The 18,793-nt window shown below is 37.6% G+C and overlaps 1 protein-coding gene and 1 pseudogene across 1 annotated transcript in view; both read left to right on the forward strand.

The window, feature by feature from the left end:
• The window catches only part of GUCY1A2 (guanylate cyclase 1 soluble subunit alpha 2), a 436,347-nt gene that overhangs the window by 370,895 nt on the left and 46,659 nt on the right, over positions 1 to 18,793 (forward strand). The window contains exon 7 of the mRNA XM_004284012.3: positions 5,683 to 5,837. Coding sequence (XP_004284060.1) covers positions 5,683 to 5,837 — 155 coding nt within the window. The remainder of the gene's footprint in view (positions 1 to 5,682; positions 5,838 to 18,793) is intronic.
• Positions 7,442 to 18,793, forward strand: part of LOC105748792 (HIG1 domain family member 1A, mitochondrial-like) — a 34,548-nt pseudogene continuing 23,196 nt past the window's right edge.

Consider the following 18,793-nt stretch of genomic DNA (forward strand, 5'->3'; position numbering starts at 1 on the left):
CAAAAACCCGCATCCCCTGCATCGGCAGGCGGACTGTCAACCACTGCACCACAAGGAAAGCCCAAGAAACATTTAACAAGGATGTAGAAGAACTAAAGATGAAATAAGCAATGATGAACAACACAATAAATGAAATTAAAAATACTCTAGATGCGATCAATAGCAAAATAACTGAGGCAGAAGAATGGATAAGTGACCTGGAAGATAAAATAGTGCAAATAACTACTGCAGAGCAGAATAAAGAAAAAGAATGAAAAGAACTGAGGACAGTCTCAGAGACCTCTGGGACAACATTAAATGCAACAACATTCAAATTATAGTGGTTCCAGAAGAAGAACAGAAAAAGAAAGGGACTGGGAAAATATTTGAAGAGATTATAGTTGAAAAATTCCCTAATATGAGAAAGGAAATAGTTAATCAAGTCCAGGAAACACAGAGAGTCCCATACAGGATAAATCCACGTAGAAACACGCCAAGATACATATTGATCAAACTGTCAAAAATTAAATACAAAGAAAACATATTAAAAGCAGCAAGGGAAAAACAACAAATAACACACAAGGGAATCCCCATAAGGTTAACAGCTGATCTTTCAGCAGAAACTCTGCAAGCCAGAAGGGACTGGCAGGACATATTTAAAATGATGAAGGAGAAAAACCTACAACCAAGATCACTCTACCCAGCAGGTATCTCATTCAGATTTGATGGAGAAATTAAAAACTTTACAGACAAGCAAAAGCTGAGAGAGTTCAGCACCATCAAAGAAGCTTTACAACAAATGCTAAAGGACCTTCTCTGGGCAAGAAACACAAGAGAAGGAAAAGACCTACAAAAACAAACCCAAAACAATTAAGAAAATGGGAATAGGAACATACATATAGATAATTACCTTAAAGGTAAATGGATTAAATGCTCCCACTAAAAGACACAGACTGGCTGAATGGAAACAAAATCAAGACCCATATATATGCTGTCTACGAGAGACCCACTTCAGACCTAGGGACACATACAGACTGAAGGCGAGGGAATGAAGAAAGATATTCCATGCAAATGGAAACCAAAAGAAAGCTGGAGTAGCAATTCTCATATCAAACAAAATAGACTTTAAAATAAAGACTATTAGAAGAGACAAAGAAGGACACTACATAATGATCAAGGGAACAATCCAAGAAGATATAACAATTGTAAACATTTATGCACCCAACATAGGAGCACCTCAATACATAAGGCAAATACTAACAGCTATAAAAGGGGAAATCGACAGTAACACATTCATAGTAGGGGACTTTAACACCCTACTTTCACCAATGGACAGATTATCCAAAATGAAAATAAATAAGGAAACACAAGCTTTAAATGATACATTTCACAAGATGGACTTAATTGATATTTATAGGACATTCCATCCAAAAACAACAGAATACACATTTTTTTCAAGTGCTCATGGAACATTCTGCAGGATAGATCATATCTTGGGTCACAAATCAAGCCTTCATAAATTTAAGAAAATTGCAATTGTATCGTGTATATTTTCCGACCACAATGCTATGAGACTAGATATCAATTACAGGAAAAGATCTGTAAAAAATACAAACACATGGAGGCTAAAGAATACACTATTAATAACGAAGTGATCACTGAAGAAATCAAAGAGGAAATAAAAAATACCTAGAAACAAATGACAATGGAGACAAAACAATCCAAAACCTATGGGATGCAGAAAAAGCAGTTCTAAGACGAAAGTTTATAGCAATACAAGCCCAAGTTAAGAAGCAGGAAACATCTCGAATAAACAACCTAACATTGCACCTCAAGCAATTAGAGAAAGAAGAATTAAAAAAACCCAAAGTTAACAGAAGGAAAGAAATCATAAAGATCAGATCAGAAATAAATGAAAAAGAAATGAAGGAAACAATAGCAAAGATCAATAAAACTAAAAGCTGGTTCTTTGAGAAGAAAAACAAATAGATAAACCATTAGACAGACTCATCAAGAAAAAAAGGGAGAAGACTTAAATCAATAGAATTAGAAATGAAAAAGGAGAAGTAACAACTGACACTGCAGAAATACAAAAGATCATGAGAGATTACTACAAGCAACTCTATGCCAATAAAATGGACAATCTGGAAGAAACGGACAAATTCTTAGAAATGCACAACCTGCCAAGACTGAATCAGGAAGTAATAGAAAATACGAACAGACCAATCACAAGCCCTGAAATTGAAACTGTGATTAAAATCTTCCAACAAACAAAAGCCCAAGACCAGATGGCTTCACAGGCGAATTCTATCAAACATTTAGAAAAGAGCTAACACCTATCCTTCTCAAACTCTTCCAAAATATAGCAGAGGGAACAACACTCCCAATTCCTTCTATGAGGTCACCATTACCTTGATACCAAAACCAGACAAGGATGTCTCAAAGAAAGAAAACTACAGGCCAATATCACTGATGAACATAGATGCAAAAATGCTCAACAAAATACTAGCAAACAGAATCCAACAGCACATTAAACGGATCATACACCATGATCAAGTGGGGTTTATTCCAGGAATGCAAGGATTCTTCAATATACGCAATTCTATCAGTGTGATAAACCATATTGACAAATTGAAGGAGAGAAACCATATGATCATCTCAATATATGCAGAAAAAGCTTTTGACAAAATTCAACACCCATTTATGATAAAAACCCTGCTGAAATTAGGCATAGAGGGAACTTTCCTCAACATAATAAAGGCCATATATGACAAACACACAGCCAACATCATCTTCAATGGTGAAAAACTGAAAGCATTTCCACTAAGATCAGGAACAAGACAAGGTTGCCCACTCTCACCACTCTTATTCAAGATAGTTTTGGAAGTTTTAGCCACCACAATCAGAGAAGAAAAGGAAATAAAAGGAATCCAAATCGGAAAAGAAGAAGCAAAGCTGTCACTGTTTGCAGATGACATGATACTATATATAGAGAATCCTAAAGATGCTACCAGAAAACTACTAGAGCTAATCAATGAATTTGGTAAAGTAGCAGGATACAAAACTAATGCACAGAAATCTCTGGTATTCCTATATACTAATGATGAAAAATCTGAAAGTGAAATCAAGAAAACACTCCCATTTACCAATGCAACAAAAAGAATACAATATCTAGGAATAAACCTACCTAAGGAGACAAAAGACCTGTATGCAGAAAATTATAAGACATTGATGAAAGAAATTAAAGATGATACAAATATATGGAGAGATATATCATGTTCTTGGATTGGAAGAATCAACATAGTGAAAATGACTCTACTACCCAAAACAATCTACAGATTCATTGCAATCCCTATCAAACTACCACTGGCATTTTTCACAGAACTAGAACAAAAAATTTCACAATTTGTATGGAAAGACAAAAGACCCCGAATAGCCAAAGGAATCTTGAGAACGAAAAACGGAGCTGGAGGAATCAGGCTCCCTGACTTCAGACTATACTACAAAGCTACAGTAATCAAGACAGTATGGTACTGGCACAAAAACAGAAAGATAGATCAATGGAACAGGAGAGAAAGCCCAGAGATAAACCCACACACATATGGTCACCTTATCTTTGGTAAAGGAGGCAGGAATGTACAGTGGAGAAAGGACAGCCTCTTCAATAAGTGGTGCTGGGAAAACTGGACAGGTACATGTAAAAGTATGAGATTAGATCACTCCCTAACCCCATACAAAAAAATAAGCTCAAAATGGATTAAAGACCTAAATGTAAGGCCGGAAACTATCAAACTCTTAGAGGAAAACTTAGGCAGAACACTCTATGATATAAATCACAGCAAGATGCTTTTTGACCCACCTCCTAGAGAAATGAAAATAAAAATAAACAGATGGGACCTAATGAAACTTCAAAGGTTTTGCACAGCAAAGGAAACCATAAACAAGACAAAATGACAACCATCAGAATGGGAGAAAATATTTGCAAATGAAGCAACCGACAAAGGATTAATTTCCCAAATTTACAAGCAGCTCATGCAGCTCAATAACAAAAAAACAAACAACCCAATCCAAAAATGGACAGAAGACCTAAATAGACATTTCTCCAAAGAAGATATACAGACTACCAACAAACACATGAAAGAATGCTCAACATCATTAATCATTAGAGAAATGCAAATCAAAACTACAATGAGATATCATCTCACACCAGTCAGAATGACCATCATCAAAAAATCTAGAAACAATAAATGCTGGAGAGGGTGTGGAGCAAAGGGAACACTCTTGCACTGCTGGTGGTAATGTGAATTGGTACAGCCACTTTGGAGAACGTATGGAGGTTCCTTAAAACACTACAAATAGAAATACTATATGACCCAGCAATCCCACTACTGGGTATATACTCTGAGAAAACCATAATTCAGAAAGAGTCATGTACCAAAATATTCATTGCAGCTCTATTTACAATAGCCCGGAGATGGAAACAACCTAAGTGTCTATCATTGGATGAATGGATAAAGAAGATGTGGCACATATACACAATGTAATATTACTCAGCCATAAAAAGAAACAAAATTGAGCTATTTGTAATGAGGTGGATGGACCTAAAGTCTGTCATACGGAGTGAAGTAAGTCAGAAAGAGAAAGACAAATACCATATGCTAACACATATATATGGAATTTAAGGGAAAAAAATGTCACGAAGAACCTAGGGGTAAGACAGGAATAAAGACACAGACCTACTAGAGAATGGACTTGAGGATATGGGGAGGGGGAAGGGTAAGCTGTGACAAAGCAAGAGAGTGTTCTGGACATATACCCACTACCAAACGTAAAATAGATAGCTAGTGGGAAGCAGCTGCATAGCTCATGGAGATCAGCTCGGTGCTTTGTGACCACCTAGAGGGGTGGGATAGGGAGGGTGGGAGGGAGGGAGACGCAAGAGGGTAGAGATATGGGAACATATGTATATGTATAACTGATTCACTTTTTTATAAAGCAGAAACTAGCACACCATTGTAAAGCAATTATACTCCAATAAAGATGTAAAAAAAATATTAAAACAGTTATTTTAATTGTATTCCATATATTCAAAAGTTAATTTGATACCTGAAAGATTAAAAAAAAAGAAGTTCAAATTGAACTTTGAGAAAGGAAAATCACTATATCTAAGAAGAAAAATACTCTGGATGTGATTAGCTAAAGATAAGGCATTACAAAAGAAAAGATTAGTAAATTTGGAAATAGAAGTGATCTAAAATAAACAGAGAAAAAATATTTTAAATTAACAGATAAACAGAAATATAATTATTTAATTTACAATTGTGTTTAATGCTATGAAGGAAAAAATAGGGTTTTCTGTTAGAATAACTGGAGGGAGAATAATACATTTTCCATTTATTAGAGCATACTAGGTACAAATAAAACCTGATTTAAATTGTAACACAACTGGATTTATTGTGTTACAATAGAAAAGTAAAAGTAGTTTTTTTCTTATAATTAATCCATTTGTTCATTTATTCCACACCATCCTTGTTCATTGATACTATTGATATAATAGTCCAGATATTTGGCTCACAAAAATGACCAAGGCCCCAGTCCCTTTCTTTGAGGAGCTAGGAGTTTAATGGTTCAGCAGTACCTCTTATTAAAATAATTGCATACCAAATGAAAACATAAATATATCCTTTTCGTTTTCTTTTTTAGATGAGAATAGGCATTCACTCAGGCTCTGTGCTGGCTGGAGTTGTTGGGGTAAGAATGCCGCGATATTGCCTGTTTGGAAATAATGTCACTCTGGCAAGCAAATTCGAATCGGGAAGTCACCCTCGACGCATCAATGTCAGCCCAACCACTTACCAGTAAGTGTTCTTTGGCCTTCTCCCCCTGTCTTTGGCATTGCGTTATACTAGTAGCCTGTCACTTGTGAGATGCTTATTTTTTTCTTGATCCTGTTATTATCTAAGATAATATGAGTAGATCCATCCAGTCTGAAAGATAGCAATTATGTCACAAAATTTAATTTGCACCCTAAGAAAGTACATGGAAAACCTGACTTGACTGAGAGGTAAATGGAGGTTTGCATTTCCCACAGTCTCTGTCTTCCTTAGGTATTCCTGTTTAAAATACAGGAAAGCAGGGTTTTTCCTGGTGGCACAGTGGTTAAGAATCCACCTGCCAGTGCAAGGGACATGCGTTCGAGCCCTGATCCAGGAAGATCCCACATGCCATGGAGCAACTAAGCCCATGTGCGACAACTACTGAGCCCACGTGCCACAACTACTGAAGCCCGCACGCCTAGAGTGCATGCTGCGCAACAAGAGAAGCCACCACAATGAGAAGCCTGTGCACCTGAATGAAAAGTAACTCCCGCTCGCCACAACTAGAGAAAGCCCGTGCACAGCAACAAAGACCCAATGCAGCCAAAAATTTAAAAAAAAATAGAGGAGAGCAAATGTTAAGGGTCTGAAACACACTAGAAATCCTAACATTTTCAAAATGTTTCTCAATGTTTATAAAAATCAAAGGAATAAGATAGAAAAGGTAATTGTCTCTTTTTATTCTTCTAAATAATGAATATAAATAGGGACTCTTTAAAGTTAAATATATACTAGATACAGAGTAAAACTTCAAACTCTATTTATCTTAAAGGTTGTATTTGACAACTCTACACATTTTGACAGCTGAAGTCATCCTTGTTTTGTGCCTGGTAGATATCAAGCTCCAGGCATTAGCTATTACGTGCCATATGGGCAGAGGCCAAGTCTTTTTGGCTCATGGTTATATCTCCAAAACTTACCCAAAAAATGTTTAGCACATAATAAGCACTCTATTAATATTTATCAGATTAATGAATAAATGTACTGATAAGATAAATATCTCTATACTAAGAAAATAGTATGAATATCTCCTACTTGGTAGACTTTGGCCTAATGCTAAGCTTTGGTGTACAAGCAATTTCATTAGTTCCATGATTTAAATGACTTAGAAATCACATTGTAAAACTGTAAAGTAGAAATGGTGACCATGGATATTTTTATTAGCATGACTACCATGTTAACCCAGGCTAACAAAAAAACCCCAGAAGCAGAAACTTTAAATACATAGATAATAAATGTTGATTTATAATAACAAACAAAATGGTGACACTTTGAAGCTTTTGATACCACATATGTACAGAGGGAAGTTAAGGTTTCTTAGATAAAAGACAAGTATTTCCAGATTCCTGAGGACCACATGAGAAAGGGGAAGAAATTACAAATATGAAATCAAGATAAAGTTGCTTAAGAACTACATGTCATTTTTAGGGTATTTATATAAGGGTTTTGCTTCTTTTAAATTTCTCCCAATTTTTCTAACACAATTCTGGGCATAATACATATGATATAATGGTTTCCATATTAAATGGAATTAGGAAGCTTCTCAAGATCAATGCTCTAGATCACTGCACTTTGTTCTCTAGACCATGGGGTAAGGAAAAGTTCCTGAAGATCAACCACCTCACCTGCATACTCCTACCATGGTTATGATTTTTCCCATCATGGAGCTAATACATATGTTTCCTCTTTGTATAAGTGAGTGTAGATTTATAGAAACTCCATTTTAAAAAAATGATGTGTAAAGAATGGGTCAACCATGTGAGGAGTTATACCCTGAGCTTAAATATCATTGCTATAGCTGGCTTTGTCTACATGTGACCAATAAAGGAAACCCCACAAGCAACACAGAGTCTGTGCCTTTGGATGTTGTCTTTGAGTTTTAATAATCTTTTTCACATTGGTGGGAGTTTGTAATTATCCTTAGTGATCAATAAAGTCTGAAGAATTGAATCATTTAAAACACTGTGAGCATTGAAATATTTTGTTCTGTTATGATCTGTCCCCCCACCTCCCCCCCCCACCAAAACACAAATGGAGACATAGATGAACAAATTGAACTGCCTTCTGGGTAGATTATAAAAGATACTTTCTCTGACTGGTCCCAAATCTTATAATTTCTAATAATACTTTATAAAAATATTTTTGTGTTTGGTCTATCCTCAAAAATAACACTTTTCCTCCAACTGTTTCTGTGTTCCTCCCTCCTTCCCTTCTTTCAACAAATACTTGTAGAGTACCTACTATATTCCAAGCACTATGACAGTCACCAATGTTACAGCAATAAACAACATAAATATGATCTTTGCCTTCATAGAGGAGACTACCAGATGGTAGATGTATACAAATAAACAGTTTATTACAATAGACTAGTGCTGAGGTCAAAAGGACATGACGAGAGTATTAGAGCAACAAGAGGAGTGGACTAAAATGAGGATGAAGAGATAGACTGAAGTCAGACCAACTGAAGCTGTAATTCATGTTAAGGGATTTCAACTTAACACTAAGAGCAAAGAAAGACATTGAAGAGTTTTAAGCAGACGAGTGACTTGACCAGATTTGTACTTTAAAAAGATCTCCAAGGTTGTAGAGAGAATAGATTAGAAGGTGAGAAGGGCAGCAATCCAGTGCTTGAAATCAGGTAATCTTATTCCCGTTTCCTTGATGGAAATGTAGCTAATTACTGAGACCCTGGAATCCAAACCATTTGCTGTTTCAACTTGTCTTCCATGCTTCAGAAGAGTGATTGGACTCAATGACCTTTGACATCCATTTTTATCTGGGATACCATTAAAAACAATGTACTTTGGTTCCTGGTAATCTTCTAGAAAACTAAATTTAGGTATATGATCTCAGTGTGACTTGGTTTTCAGATTCTGGATGTGTTCGTGCCCAAGTGGTTTCTGTTGGTTTTATATACACCAATCTATACACTTCAGCTATGTATAATTGTTCTATTCCACATAGCACAAGTGATTTATGAATCCACAAGTGTAGAGTATACTTCCCTTTCCCAGGATACTCAAAGTGAAATGCCAGGTGGATGTTTCATGGACATTCTCTAAGAGGAGATAAAATTGAACTTTCTTAGAGCAAATAGGAATTTGTGAAGTTAAACTGAGTATTCAGCTCATAAGAACTTGAAATTTCCAATTTTCTTTCCTGAATTAAATGCTGAAAAATGTTCAATATTGTCTGGTTATTTTGAAATCTTCAGACAGGTTTCTAAAAATTTTTATTTTAATATTTTAATTTCATTGGAGTATAGTTGATTTACAATGTTGTGTTAGTTTCAGTTGTACAGCAAACTGATTCAGCTATACATATAAATATAATCATTCTTTTTTAGATTCTTTTCTAATATAGGTTATCAAAGAGTATTGAATAGGGTTTCCTGTGCTATACAGTAGGTCTTATTTGGTTATCCATCTTATATATAGCAGTGTGCAGGTATTCATCCCAAGCTCCTGATTTATCCCACCGGCGCCACGTCTCCCCTTTGTTAACCATAAGTTTGTTTTCAATATCTATAAGTCTGTTTCTGTTTTGTAAATGAGTTCACTTTTATCTTTTCCTTTTAACATCTTTATTGGAGTATAATTGCTTTACAATGTTGTATTAGTTTCTGCTGAATAACAAAGTGAATCAGACATATGTATACGTATATCACCATATCCACTCCCTCTTGTCTCTCCCTCCCACCCTCCCTATCCTACTCCTCTAGGTGGTCTCAAACCACCAAGCTGATCTCCCTGTGCTATGCAGCTGTATCTTTTTCTAAATTAGATTCCACATACAAGTGATACCATATAATATTTTGCTTTCTCTGTGTGACATACTTCACCTAGTATGAGAATCTCTAGGTCCATCCATGTTGCTGCAAATGGCATTAATACATTATTTTTCATGGCTGAATAATATTCCATTGTATATATGTACCATGTCATCTTTATCCATTCCTCTGTCAATGGAAATTTAGTTTGCTTCCATGACTTGGAAATTGTAAATGTGCTGCAACGAATATTAGGGTGCTTGTATCCTTTTGGATTATGGTTTTCTCTGGATATATGCCCAGGAGTGAGATTGCTGGGTCATATGGTAGTTCTATTTTAAGTTTTGTAAGGAACCTCCATACTGTTCTCCATAGTAGTTGTACCAATTTACATTCCCACAAACAGTGTAGGAGGGTTCCCTTTTCTCCACACCCACTCCAGCATTTATTGTTTGTAAACTTTTTGATGATGGCCATTCGACTGCTGGGAGATGATACCTCAGTGTAGTTTCGATTTGCATTTCTCTGATAATAAGTGATGTTGAGCATCTTTTCATATGCTCCTTGACCATCTGTATGTCTTCTTTGGACAGCTATCTGTTTAGATCTTCTGCCCATTTTCTAATTGGGTTGCTTGTTTTTTTTGACCTAGAGCTGCATGAGCTGTTTATATATTTTGGAGACTAATCCCTTGTCAGTCATATCATTTGCAAATATTTTCTCCCTCTGTGGGTTGTCTTTTTCTGTTGTTGCTGGTTTCCTTTACTGTGCAGAAGCTTTTACGTTTCATTAGATCTCATTTGTTTATTTTTGTTTTTATTTCCCTTACTCTAGGAGATGGGTCAAAAAAGATCTTGCTGTGATTCATGCTAAATAGTGTTGTGCCTATGTTCTTCTCTAAGAGTTTTATAGTATTTAGCATAACATTTAAAAGTCTTTAATCCATTTTGAGTTCATTTTTGTATATGATGTTATGGAGTTTTCTAATTTCATTTTTTTTTAACATCTATATTGGAGTATAATTGATTTTCAATGGTGTGTTAGTTTCTGCTTCATAACAAAGTGAATCAGTTATACATATACATATATTCCCATATCTCTTCCCTCTTGTGTCTCTCTCCCTCCCACACTCCCTATCCAACACCTATAGGTGGTCACAAAGCACCGAGCTGATCTCCATGTGCCATGTGGCTGCTTCCCACTAGCTATCTATTTTACGTTTGGTAGTGTATATATGTCCATGCCACTCTCTCACTTCGTCACAGCTTACCCATCCCCCTCCCCATATCCTCAAGTCCATTCTCTAGTAGGTCTGCAGCTTTATTCCCACCTTACCCCTAGGTTCTTCATGACCTTTTTTATCCCCTAGATTCCATATATATGTGCTAGCATACGGTATTTCTTTTTCTCTTTCCAACTTACTTTATTCCATATGACAGACTCTAGATCCATCCAGCTCACTACAAATAACTCAATTTCGTTTCTTTTTATGGCTGAGTAATATTCCATTGTGTATATGTGCCAAAACTTCTTTATCCATTCATCTCTTGATGGACACTTAGGTTGCTTCCATGTCCTGGTTATTGTAAATAGAGCTGCAATGAACATTTTGGTACATGACTCTTTCTGAATTATGGTTTTCCAGGGTGTATGCCCAGTAGTGGGATTGCTGGGTCGTATGGTAGTTATGTTTGCAGTTTTTAAGGAACCTCCATATTGTTCTCCATAGTGGCTGCACCAATTTACATTCCCACCAACAGTGCAACAGGGTTCCCTTTTCTCCACACTCTCTCCAGCATTTATTATTTCTAGATTTTCTGATGATGGCCATTCTGATTGGTGTGAGATGATATCTCATTGTAGTTTTGATTTGCATTTCTCTAATGATTAATGATGTTGAGCATTCTTTCATGTGTTTGTTGGCAATCTGTATATCCTCTTTGGAGAAATGTCTATTTAAGTCTTCTGCCCATTTTTGGATTGGGTTGTTTGTTTTTCTGTTATTGAGCTGCATGAGCTGCTTGTAAATTTTGGAGATTAATCCTTTGTCAGTTGCTTCATTTGCAAATATTTTCTCCCATTCTGAGGGTTGTCTTTTGGTCTTGTTTATGGTTTCCTTTGCTGTGCAAGGGCTTTTAAGTTTCATTAGGTCCCATTTGTTTATTTTTGTTTTTATTTCCATTTCTCTAGGAGGTGGGTCAAAAAGGATCTTGCTGTGATTTATGTCATAGAGCATTCTGCCTCTGTTTTTCTCTAAGAGTTTGATAGTGTCTGGCCTTACATTTAGGTCTTTAATCCATTTGGAGTTTATTTTTGTGTATGGTGTTAGGGAGTATTCTAATTTCATATTTTACATGTACCTGTCCAGTTTTCCCTGCACCATTTATTGAAGAGGCTGTCTTTTCTCCACTGTATATTCTTGCCTCGTTTATCAAAGATAAGGTGACCATATGTGCGTGGGTTTATCTCTGGGCTTTCTACCCTGTTCCATTGATCTATCTTTTGGTTTTTGTGCCAGTACCATACTGTCTTGATTACTGTAGCTTTGTAGTATAGTCTGAAGTCAGGGAGCCTGATTCCTCCATCTCCATTTTTCATTGTCAAGATTCCTTTGGCTACTCGGGGTCTTTTGTCTTTCCATACAAATTGTGAAATTTTTTGTTCTAGTTCTGTGACAAATGCCAGTGGTAGTTTGATAGGGATGCATTGAATCTGTAGATTGTTTTGGGTAGTAGAGTCATTTTCACAATGTTGATTCTTCCAATCCAAGAACATCGTATATCTCTCCATCTATTTGTATCATCTTTAATTTCTTTCATCAATGTCTTATAATTTTCTGCATACAGGTCTTTTGTCTCCTTAGGTAGTTTTATTCCTAGATATTTTATTTTTTCTGTTGCAATGGTAAATGGGAGGGTTTTATTAATATTACGTTCAGCTTTTTCATCATTAGTGTATAAGAATGCCAGAGATTTCTGTGCATTAATTTTGTATCCTGCTACTTTACCAAATTCATTGATTAGCTCTAGTAGTTTTCTGGTGGCATCTTTAGGATTCTCTATGTATAGTATCATGTCATCTGCAAATAGTGACAGCTTTACTTCTTCTTTTCCAATTTAGATTCCTTTTATTTCTTTTTCTTCTCTGATTGCTGTGGCTAAAACTTCCAAAACTATGTTGAATAAGAGTGGTGAGACTGGGCAACCCGGTCTTGTTCCTGATCTTAGTGGAAGTGGTTTCAGTTTTTCACCATTGAAGACGATGTTGGCTGTGTGTTTGTAATATATGGCCTTTATTATGTTGAGGAAAGTTCCCTCTATGTCTACTTTCTGCAGGGTTTTTATCATAAATGGGTGTTGAATTTTGTCAAAAGCTTTCTCTGCATCTATTGAGATGACGACATGGTTTTTCTCCTTCAATTTGTTAATATGGTGCATCACGTTGAATGATTTGCATATATTGAAGAATCCTTGCATTTCTGGGATAAACCCCACTTGATCATGGTGTATGATCCTTTTAATGTGCTCTTGGATTCTGTTTGCTAGTGTTTTGTTGAGGATTTTTGCATCTATGTTCATCAGTGCTATTGGCCTGTAGTTTTCTTTCTTTGTGACATCTTTGTCTGGTTTTGGTATCAGGGTGATGATGGCTTTGTAGAATGAGTTTGGGAGTGTTGTTCCCTCTGCTATATTTTGGAAGAGTTTGAGAAGGATATGTGTCATCTCTTCTCTAAATGTTTGATAGAATTCACCTGTGATGCCATCTGGTCCTGGGCTTTTGTTTGTTGGAAGATTTTTAATCACAGTTTCAATTTCAGTGCTTGTGAATGGTCTGTTCATATTTTTTATTTCTTCCTGATTCGGTCTTCGCCAGTTGTGCTTTTCTAAGAATTTGTCCATTTCTTCCAGGTTGTCCATTTTATTGGCATAGAGTTGCTCATAGTAATCTCTCCTGATCCTTTGTATTTCTGCAGTGTCAGTTTTTCCTTCTCCTTTTTCATTTCTAATTCTATTGATTTGAGTCTTCTTCCTTTTTTCTTGATGAGTTTGGTTAATGGTTTATCAATTTTTTTTATCTTCTCAAAGAACCAGCTTTTAGTTGTATTGATCTTTGCTATCATTTCCTTCATTTCTTTTTCATTTATTTCTAATCTGATCTTTATGATTTCTTTCCTTCTGCTAACTTTGGGGGGTTTTTTTTTTTTTTTGGTTTTTTTTTTGTTGTTGATTTTTTATGTTTTTTTGCAATACACAGGCCTCTCACTGTTGTGGCCTCCCCCATTGCGGAGCACAGGCTCCGGACACGTAGGCACAGCGGCCATGGCTCACGGCCCTAGCTGCTCCATGGCATCCGGGATCTTCCCAGACTGGGGATAAACCCATGTCCCCTGCATCGGCAGGCAGACTCTCAACCACTGCACCACCAGGGAAGCCCTGAAGATTTTTGTTCTTCTTTCTCTAATTGCTTTAGGTGCAAGATTAGGTTGTTTATTTGAGATGTTTCCTGTTTCTTAAGGTAGGATCATATTGCTATAAACTTCCCTCTTAGAACTGCTTTTGCTGCACCCCATAGGTTTTTGGTCATCGTGTCTCCACTGTCATTTGTTTCTAGGTATTTTTTTATTTCTTCTTTGATTTCTTCAGTGACCACTTCGTTATTAAGTAGTGTATTGTTTATGCTCCATGTGTTTGTATTTTTACAGATCTTTTCCTGTAATTGATATCTAGTCTCATAGTGTTGTGGTCGGAAAAGATACTTGATACGATTTCAATTTTCTTAAATTTACCAAGTCTTGATTTTTGACCCAAGATATGATCTATCCTGGAGGATGTTCCATGAGCACTTGAGAAAAATGTGTATTCTGTTGTTTTTGGATGGAATGTCCTATAAATATCAATTAAGTCCATCTTGTTTAATGTATCATTTAAAGCTTGTATTTCCTTATCTATTTTCATTTTGGATAATCTGTTCATTTTTGAAAGTGGGGTGTTAATATCCCCTACTATTATTGTGTTACTGTGGATTTCCCATTTTATGGCTGTTAGAATTTGCCTTATGTATTGAGGTGTTCTTATGTTGGGTGCATAAATATTTACAATTGTTATATCTTCTTGGATCAATCCGTTGATCATTATGCAGTGTCCTTCTTTGTCTCTTGTAATAGTCTTTCTTTTGAAGTCTATTTTGTCTGAAAGGAGAATTGCTACTCCAGCTTTCTTTTGATTTCCATTTGCATGGAATATCTTTTTCCATCCCCTTACTTTCAGTCTGTATGTGTCCCTAGGTCTGAAGTGGGTCTCTTGTAGACAGCACATATATGGGTCTTGTTTTTGTATCCATTCAGCCAGTCTGTTTGTTTTAGTGGGAGCATTTAATCCATTTACTTTTAAGGTAATTATTGATATGTATGTTCCTATTCCCATTTTCTTAATTGTTTGTTATTGTGGGTCTTTTCCTTCTCTTGTGTTTCTTGCCTAGAGAAGTTCCTTTAGCATTTGTTGTAAAGCTGGTTTCATGGTGTGGAACTCTCTCAGCTCTTGCTGGTCTGTAGAGTTTTTAATTTCTCCATCAAACCGGAATGAGATTCTTTCTGGGTAGACTAATCTTGGTTGTAAGTTTTTCTCCTTCATCACTGTAAATATGTCCTCCACTCCCTTCTGGCTTGCAGAGTTTCTGCTGAAAGATCAGGTGTTATCCTTATGGGGATTCCCTTGTGTGTTATTTGTTGTTTTTCCCTTGCTGCTTTTAATATGTTTTCTTTGTATTTAATTTTTGATAGTTTGATTAATATATGTCTTAGAGTGTTTCTCTTTGGATTTATACTTTATGGGCCTCTCTGTGCTTCCTGGACTTGATTAACTATTTCCTTTCCCATATTAGGGAAGTTTGCAACTATAATCTCTTCAAATATTTTCTCAGTCCCTTTCTTTTTCTCTTCTTCTTCTGGGACCCCTATAATTCGAATGTTGGTGCATTTAATGTTGTCCCAGAGGTCTCTGAGGCTGTCCTCAGTTCTTTTCATTCTTTTTTCTTTATTCTGCTCTGCAGTAGTTATTTCCACTATTTTATCTTCCAGGTCACTTATCCGTTCTTCTGCCTCAGTTATTCTGCTATTGATCCCATCTAGAGTATTTTTAATTTCATTTATTGTGTTGTTCATTGTTGCTTGTTTCCTCTTTAGTTCTTCTAGGTCCTTGTTAAATGATTCTTACATTTTGTCTATTCTATTTCCAAGATTTTGGATCATCTTTACTATCATTATTCTGAATTCTTTTATAGGTAGACTGCCTATTTCCTCTTTGTTTCTCAGCTCTGGTGGGTTTTTACCTTGCTCCTTCATCTGCTGTGTGTTTTTCTGTCTTCTCAATTTGCTTATCTTACTGTGTTTGGAGTTTCCTCTTTGCAGGCTGCAGGTTTCTAGTTCCTGTTGTTTTTTGTGTCTGTCCCCAGTGGCTAAAGTTGGCTCAGTGGGTTTTGTAGGCTTCCTGCTGGAGGGGACTGGTGCCTGTGTTCTGGTGGATGAGGCTGCATCTTGTCTTTCTGGTGGGCAGGTCCACGTCTGGTGGTGTGGTTTAGGGTGTCTGTGGCCTTATTATGATTTTAGGTAGCCTGTCTACTAATAGGTGGTGTTGTGTTCCTGTCTTGCTAGTTGTTTGGCAGAGGGTGTCCAGCACGGTACCTTGCTGTTTGTTGAGTGAAGCTGGGTCTTGCTGTTGAGATGGAGATCTCTGCAACATTTTTGCCATTTGACATTACGTGGTGTTGGAAGGTCTCTTGTGGACCAGTGTCCTGAAGTTGGCTCTCCCACCTCATAGGCACAGCACTGACTCCTGGCTGGAGCACCAGGAGCCTTTCAACCACACAGCTCAGAATAAAAGGGAGAAACAGTAGAAGGAAAGAAAGACAGAAAGAAGATAAAATAAAATAAAGTAAGATAAAATAAAAGTTATTAAAATAAAAAATTATTATTAAGAAATAAAATTTTTTAATTAAAAGAGAAAAAAGGGATGGACAGAAACCTAGGACAAATGGTGAAAGCAAAGCTTTACAGACAAAATCTCACACAGAAGCATACATGTACACACTCAGAAAAAGAGGAAAAGGGGAAAATATAATACATCTTGCTCTCAAAGTCCACCTCCTCAGTTTGGGATGATTCATTGTCTATTCAGGTATTCCACAGATGCAGGGTACATCAAGTTGATTGTGGAGATTTAATCCACTGCTCCTGAGGCTGCTGGCAGAAATTTCCCTTTCTCTTCTTTGCTCGCACAGCTCCCAAGGTTCCGCTTTGGATTTGTCCCTGCCTCTGCGTGTCAGTCACCTGAGGGCATCTGTTCTTCGCTCAGACAGGACAGGGTTAAAGGAGCAGCTGATTCGGGGGCTCTGGCTCACACAGGCCGAGGGGAGGGAAGGGTACGGATACAGGTCGAGCCTGCGACGGCAGAGGCCGGCATGACGTTGCACCAGCCTGAGGTGAACCATGCATTCTCTCGGGGAAGTTGTCCCTGGATCACGGGACCCTGGCAGTGGTGGGCTGCACAGGCTCCAGGGAGGGGAGGTGTGGATAGTTACCTGTGCTCGCACACAGGGTTCTTGGTGGCGGCAGCAGCAGCCTTAGCGTCTCATGCCCATCTCTGGGGTCCGCATTGTTAGTCGCGGCTCACGCCCATCTCTGGAGCTCCTTTAAGCAGCCCTCTTAATCCCCTCTCCTCATGCACCAGGAAACAAAGAGGGAAGAAAAAGTCTCTTGCCTCTTCAGCAGCTCCAGACTTTTTCCCGGACTCCCTCCCAGCCACCCATGGTGCATTAACTCCTTCAGGCTGTATTCACGCCACCAGCCCCAGTCCTCTCCCTGAGATCTGAGATCTGACCAAAGCCTGAGCCTCAGCTCCCAGCCCCCACCCGCCCCGGCATGTGAGCAGACAAGCCTCTCATTCTGGTGAGTGCTGGTCCACACCGATCCTCTGTGTGGGAATCTCTCTGCTTTGCCCTCCACGCCCCTGTTGCTGTGCTCTCCTCCATGGCTCCGAAGATTCCCCCCTATGCCACCCACTGCCTCCACCTGCTAAGGGGCTTCCTAGTGTGTGGAAACCTTTCCTCCTTCACAGCTCCCTCCCACTGGTGCAGATTCCATCCCTATTCTTTTGTCTCTGTTTTTTCTTTTTTCTTTTGCCCTACCCAGGTATGTGAGGAGTTTCTTGCCTTTTGGGAGTTCTGAGGTCTTCTGCCAGCATTCCATGTGTGTTTTATAGGAGCAGTTCCACGTGTAGATGTATTTCTGATGTATCTGTTTGGAGGAAGGTGATCTCTGCGTCTTACTCTTCCACCATCTTCCTCAAGTCCTCCTAATTTCATTCTTTTATATGTAGCTTTCCAGTTTTCCCAGTGTCACTTATTGAACAGACTGTCTTTTTCTCCACTGTATATTCTAGCCTCCTTGTTGTAGATTAATTGACAATAGGTGTGTGAGTTTATTTCTAGGTTTTCTATCCTATCCCATTCATTGATATTTCTGTTTTTGTGCCAGTACGTTATATTTTTATTTTTTTATTTTTTGCGGTACGTGGGCCTCTCCCTGTTGTGGCCTCTCCTGTTGCAGAGCACAGGCTCCGGATGTGCAGGCTCAGCGGCCATGGCTCACAGGCCCAGCCGCTCTGCGGCATGTGGGATCTTCCTGGACCAGGACACGAACCCGTGTCCCCTGCATCAGCAGGCGGACTCTCAACCACTGCGCCACCAGGGAAGCCTCAGTACGTTATTGTTTTGATTACTGTTGTTTTGTAGTATAGTATGAAGTCAGGGGGTCTGATTCCTACAGCTCTGCTTTTCTTTCTCAAGATTGATTTGGCTATTCAGGGTCTTTTGTGTTTCAATACAAATTTTAAATATTTTTTGCTCTCCTTCTATGAAAAATGCCATTCGTAATTTGATAGGAATTGCATTGAATCTGTAGATTGCCTTGAGTACTAAGTCCTTTTGACAATATTGATTCTTCCAATCGAAGAACATCTGTTTTTGTCATCTCTGATTTCTTTCATCAGCATCTTATACTTTTCAGAGTAGAAGTCTTTTGTCTCCTTAGATGGCTTTATTCCTAGGTATTTTATTCTTTTTATGGAATGATAAATGGGACTGTTTCTTTAATTTCTCTTTCTGATCTTTTGTT

The sequence above is a fragment of the Orcinus orca genome, chromosome 8 (genome assembly GCF_937001465.1).
Source record: "Orcinus orca chromosome 8, mOrcOrc1.1, whole genome shotgun sequence".
In the NCBI taxonomy this organism is placed as follows: Eukaryota; Metazoa; Chordata; class Mammalia; order Artiodactyla; family Delphinidae; genus Orcinus; species Orcinus orca.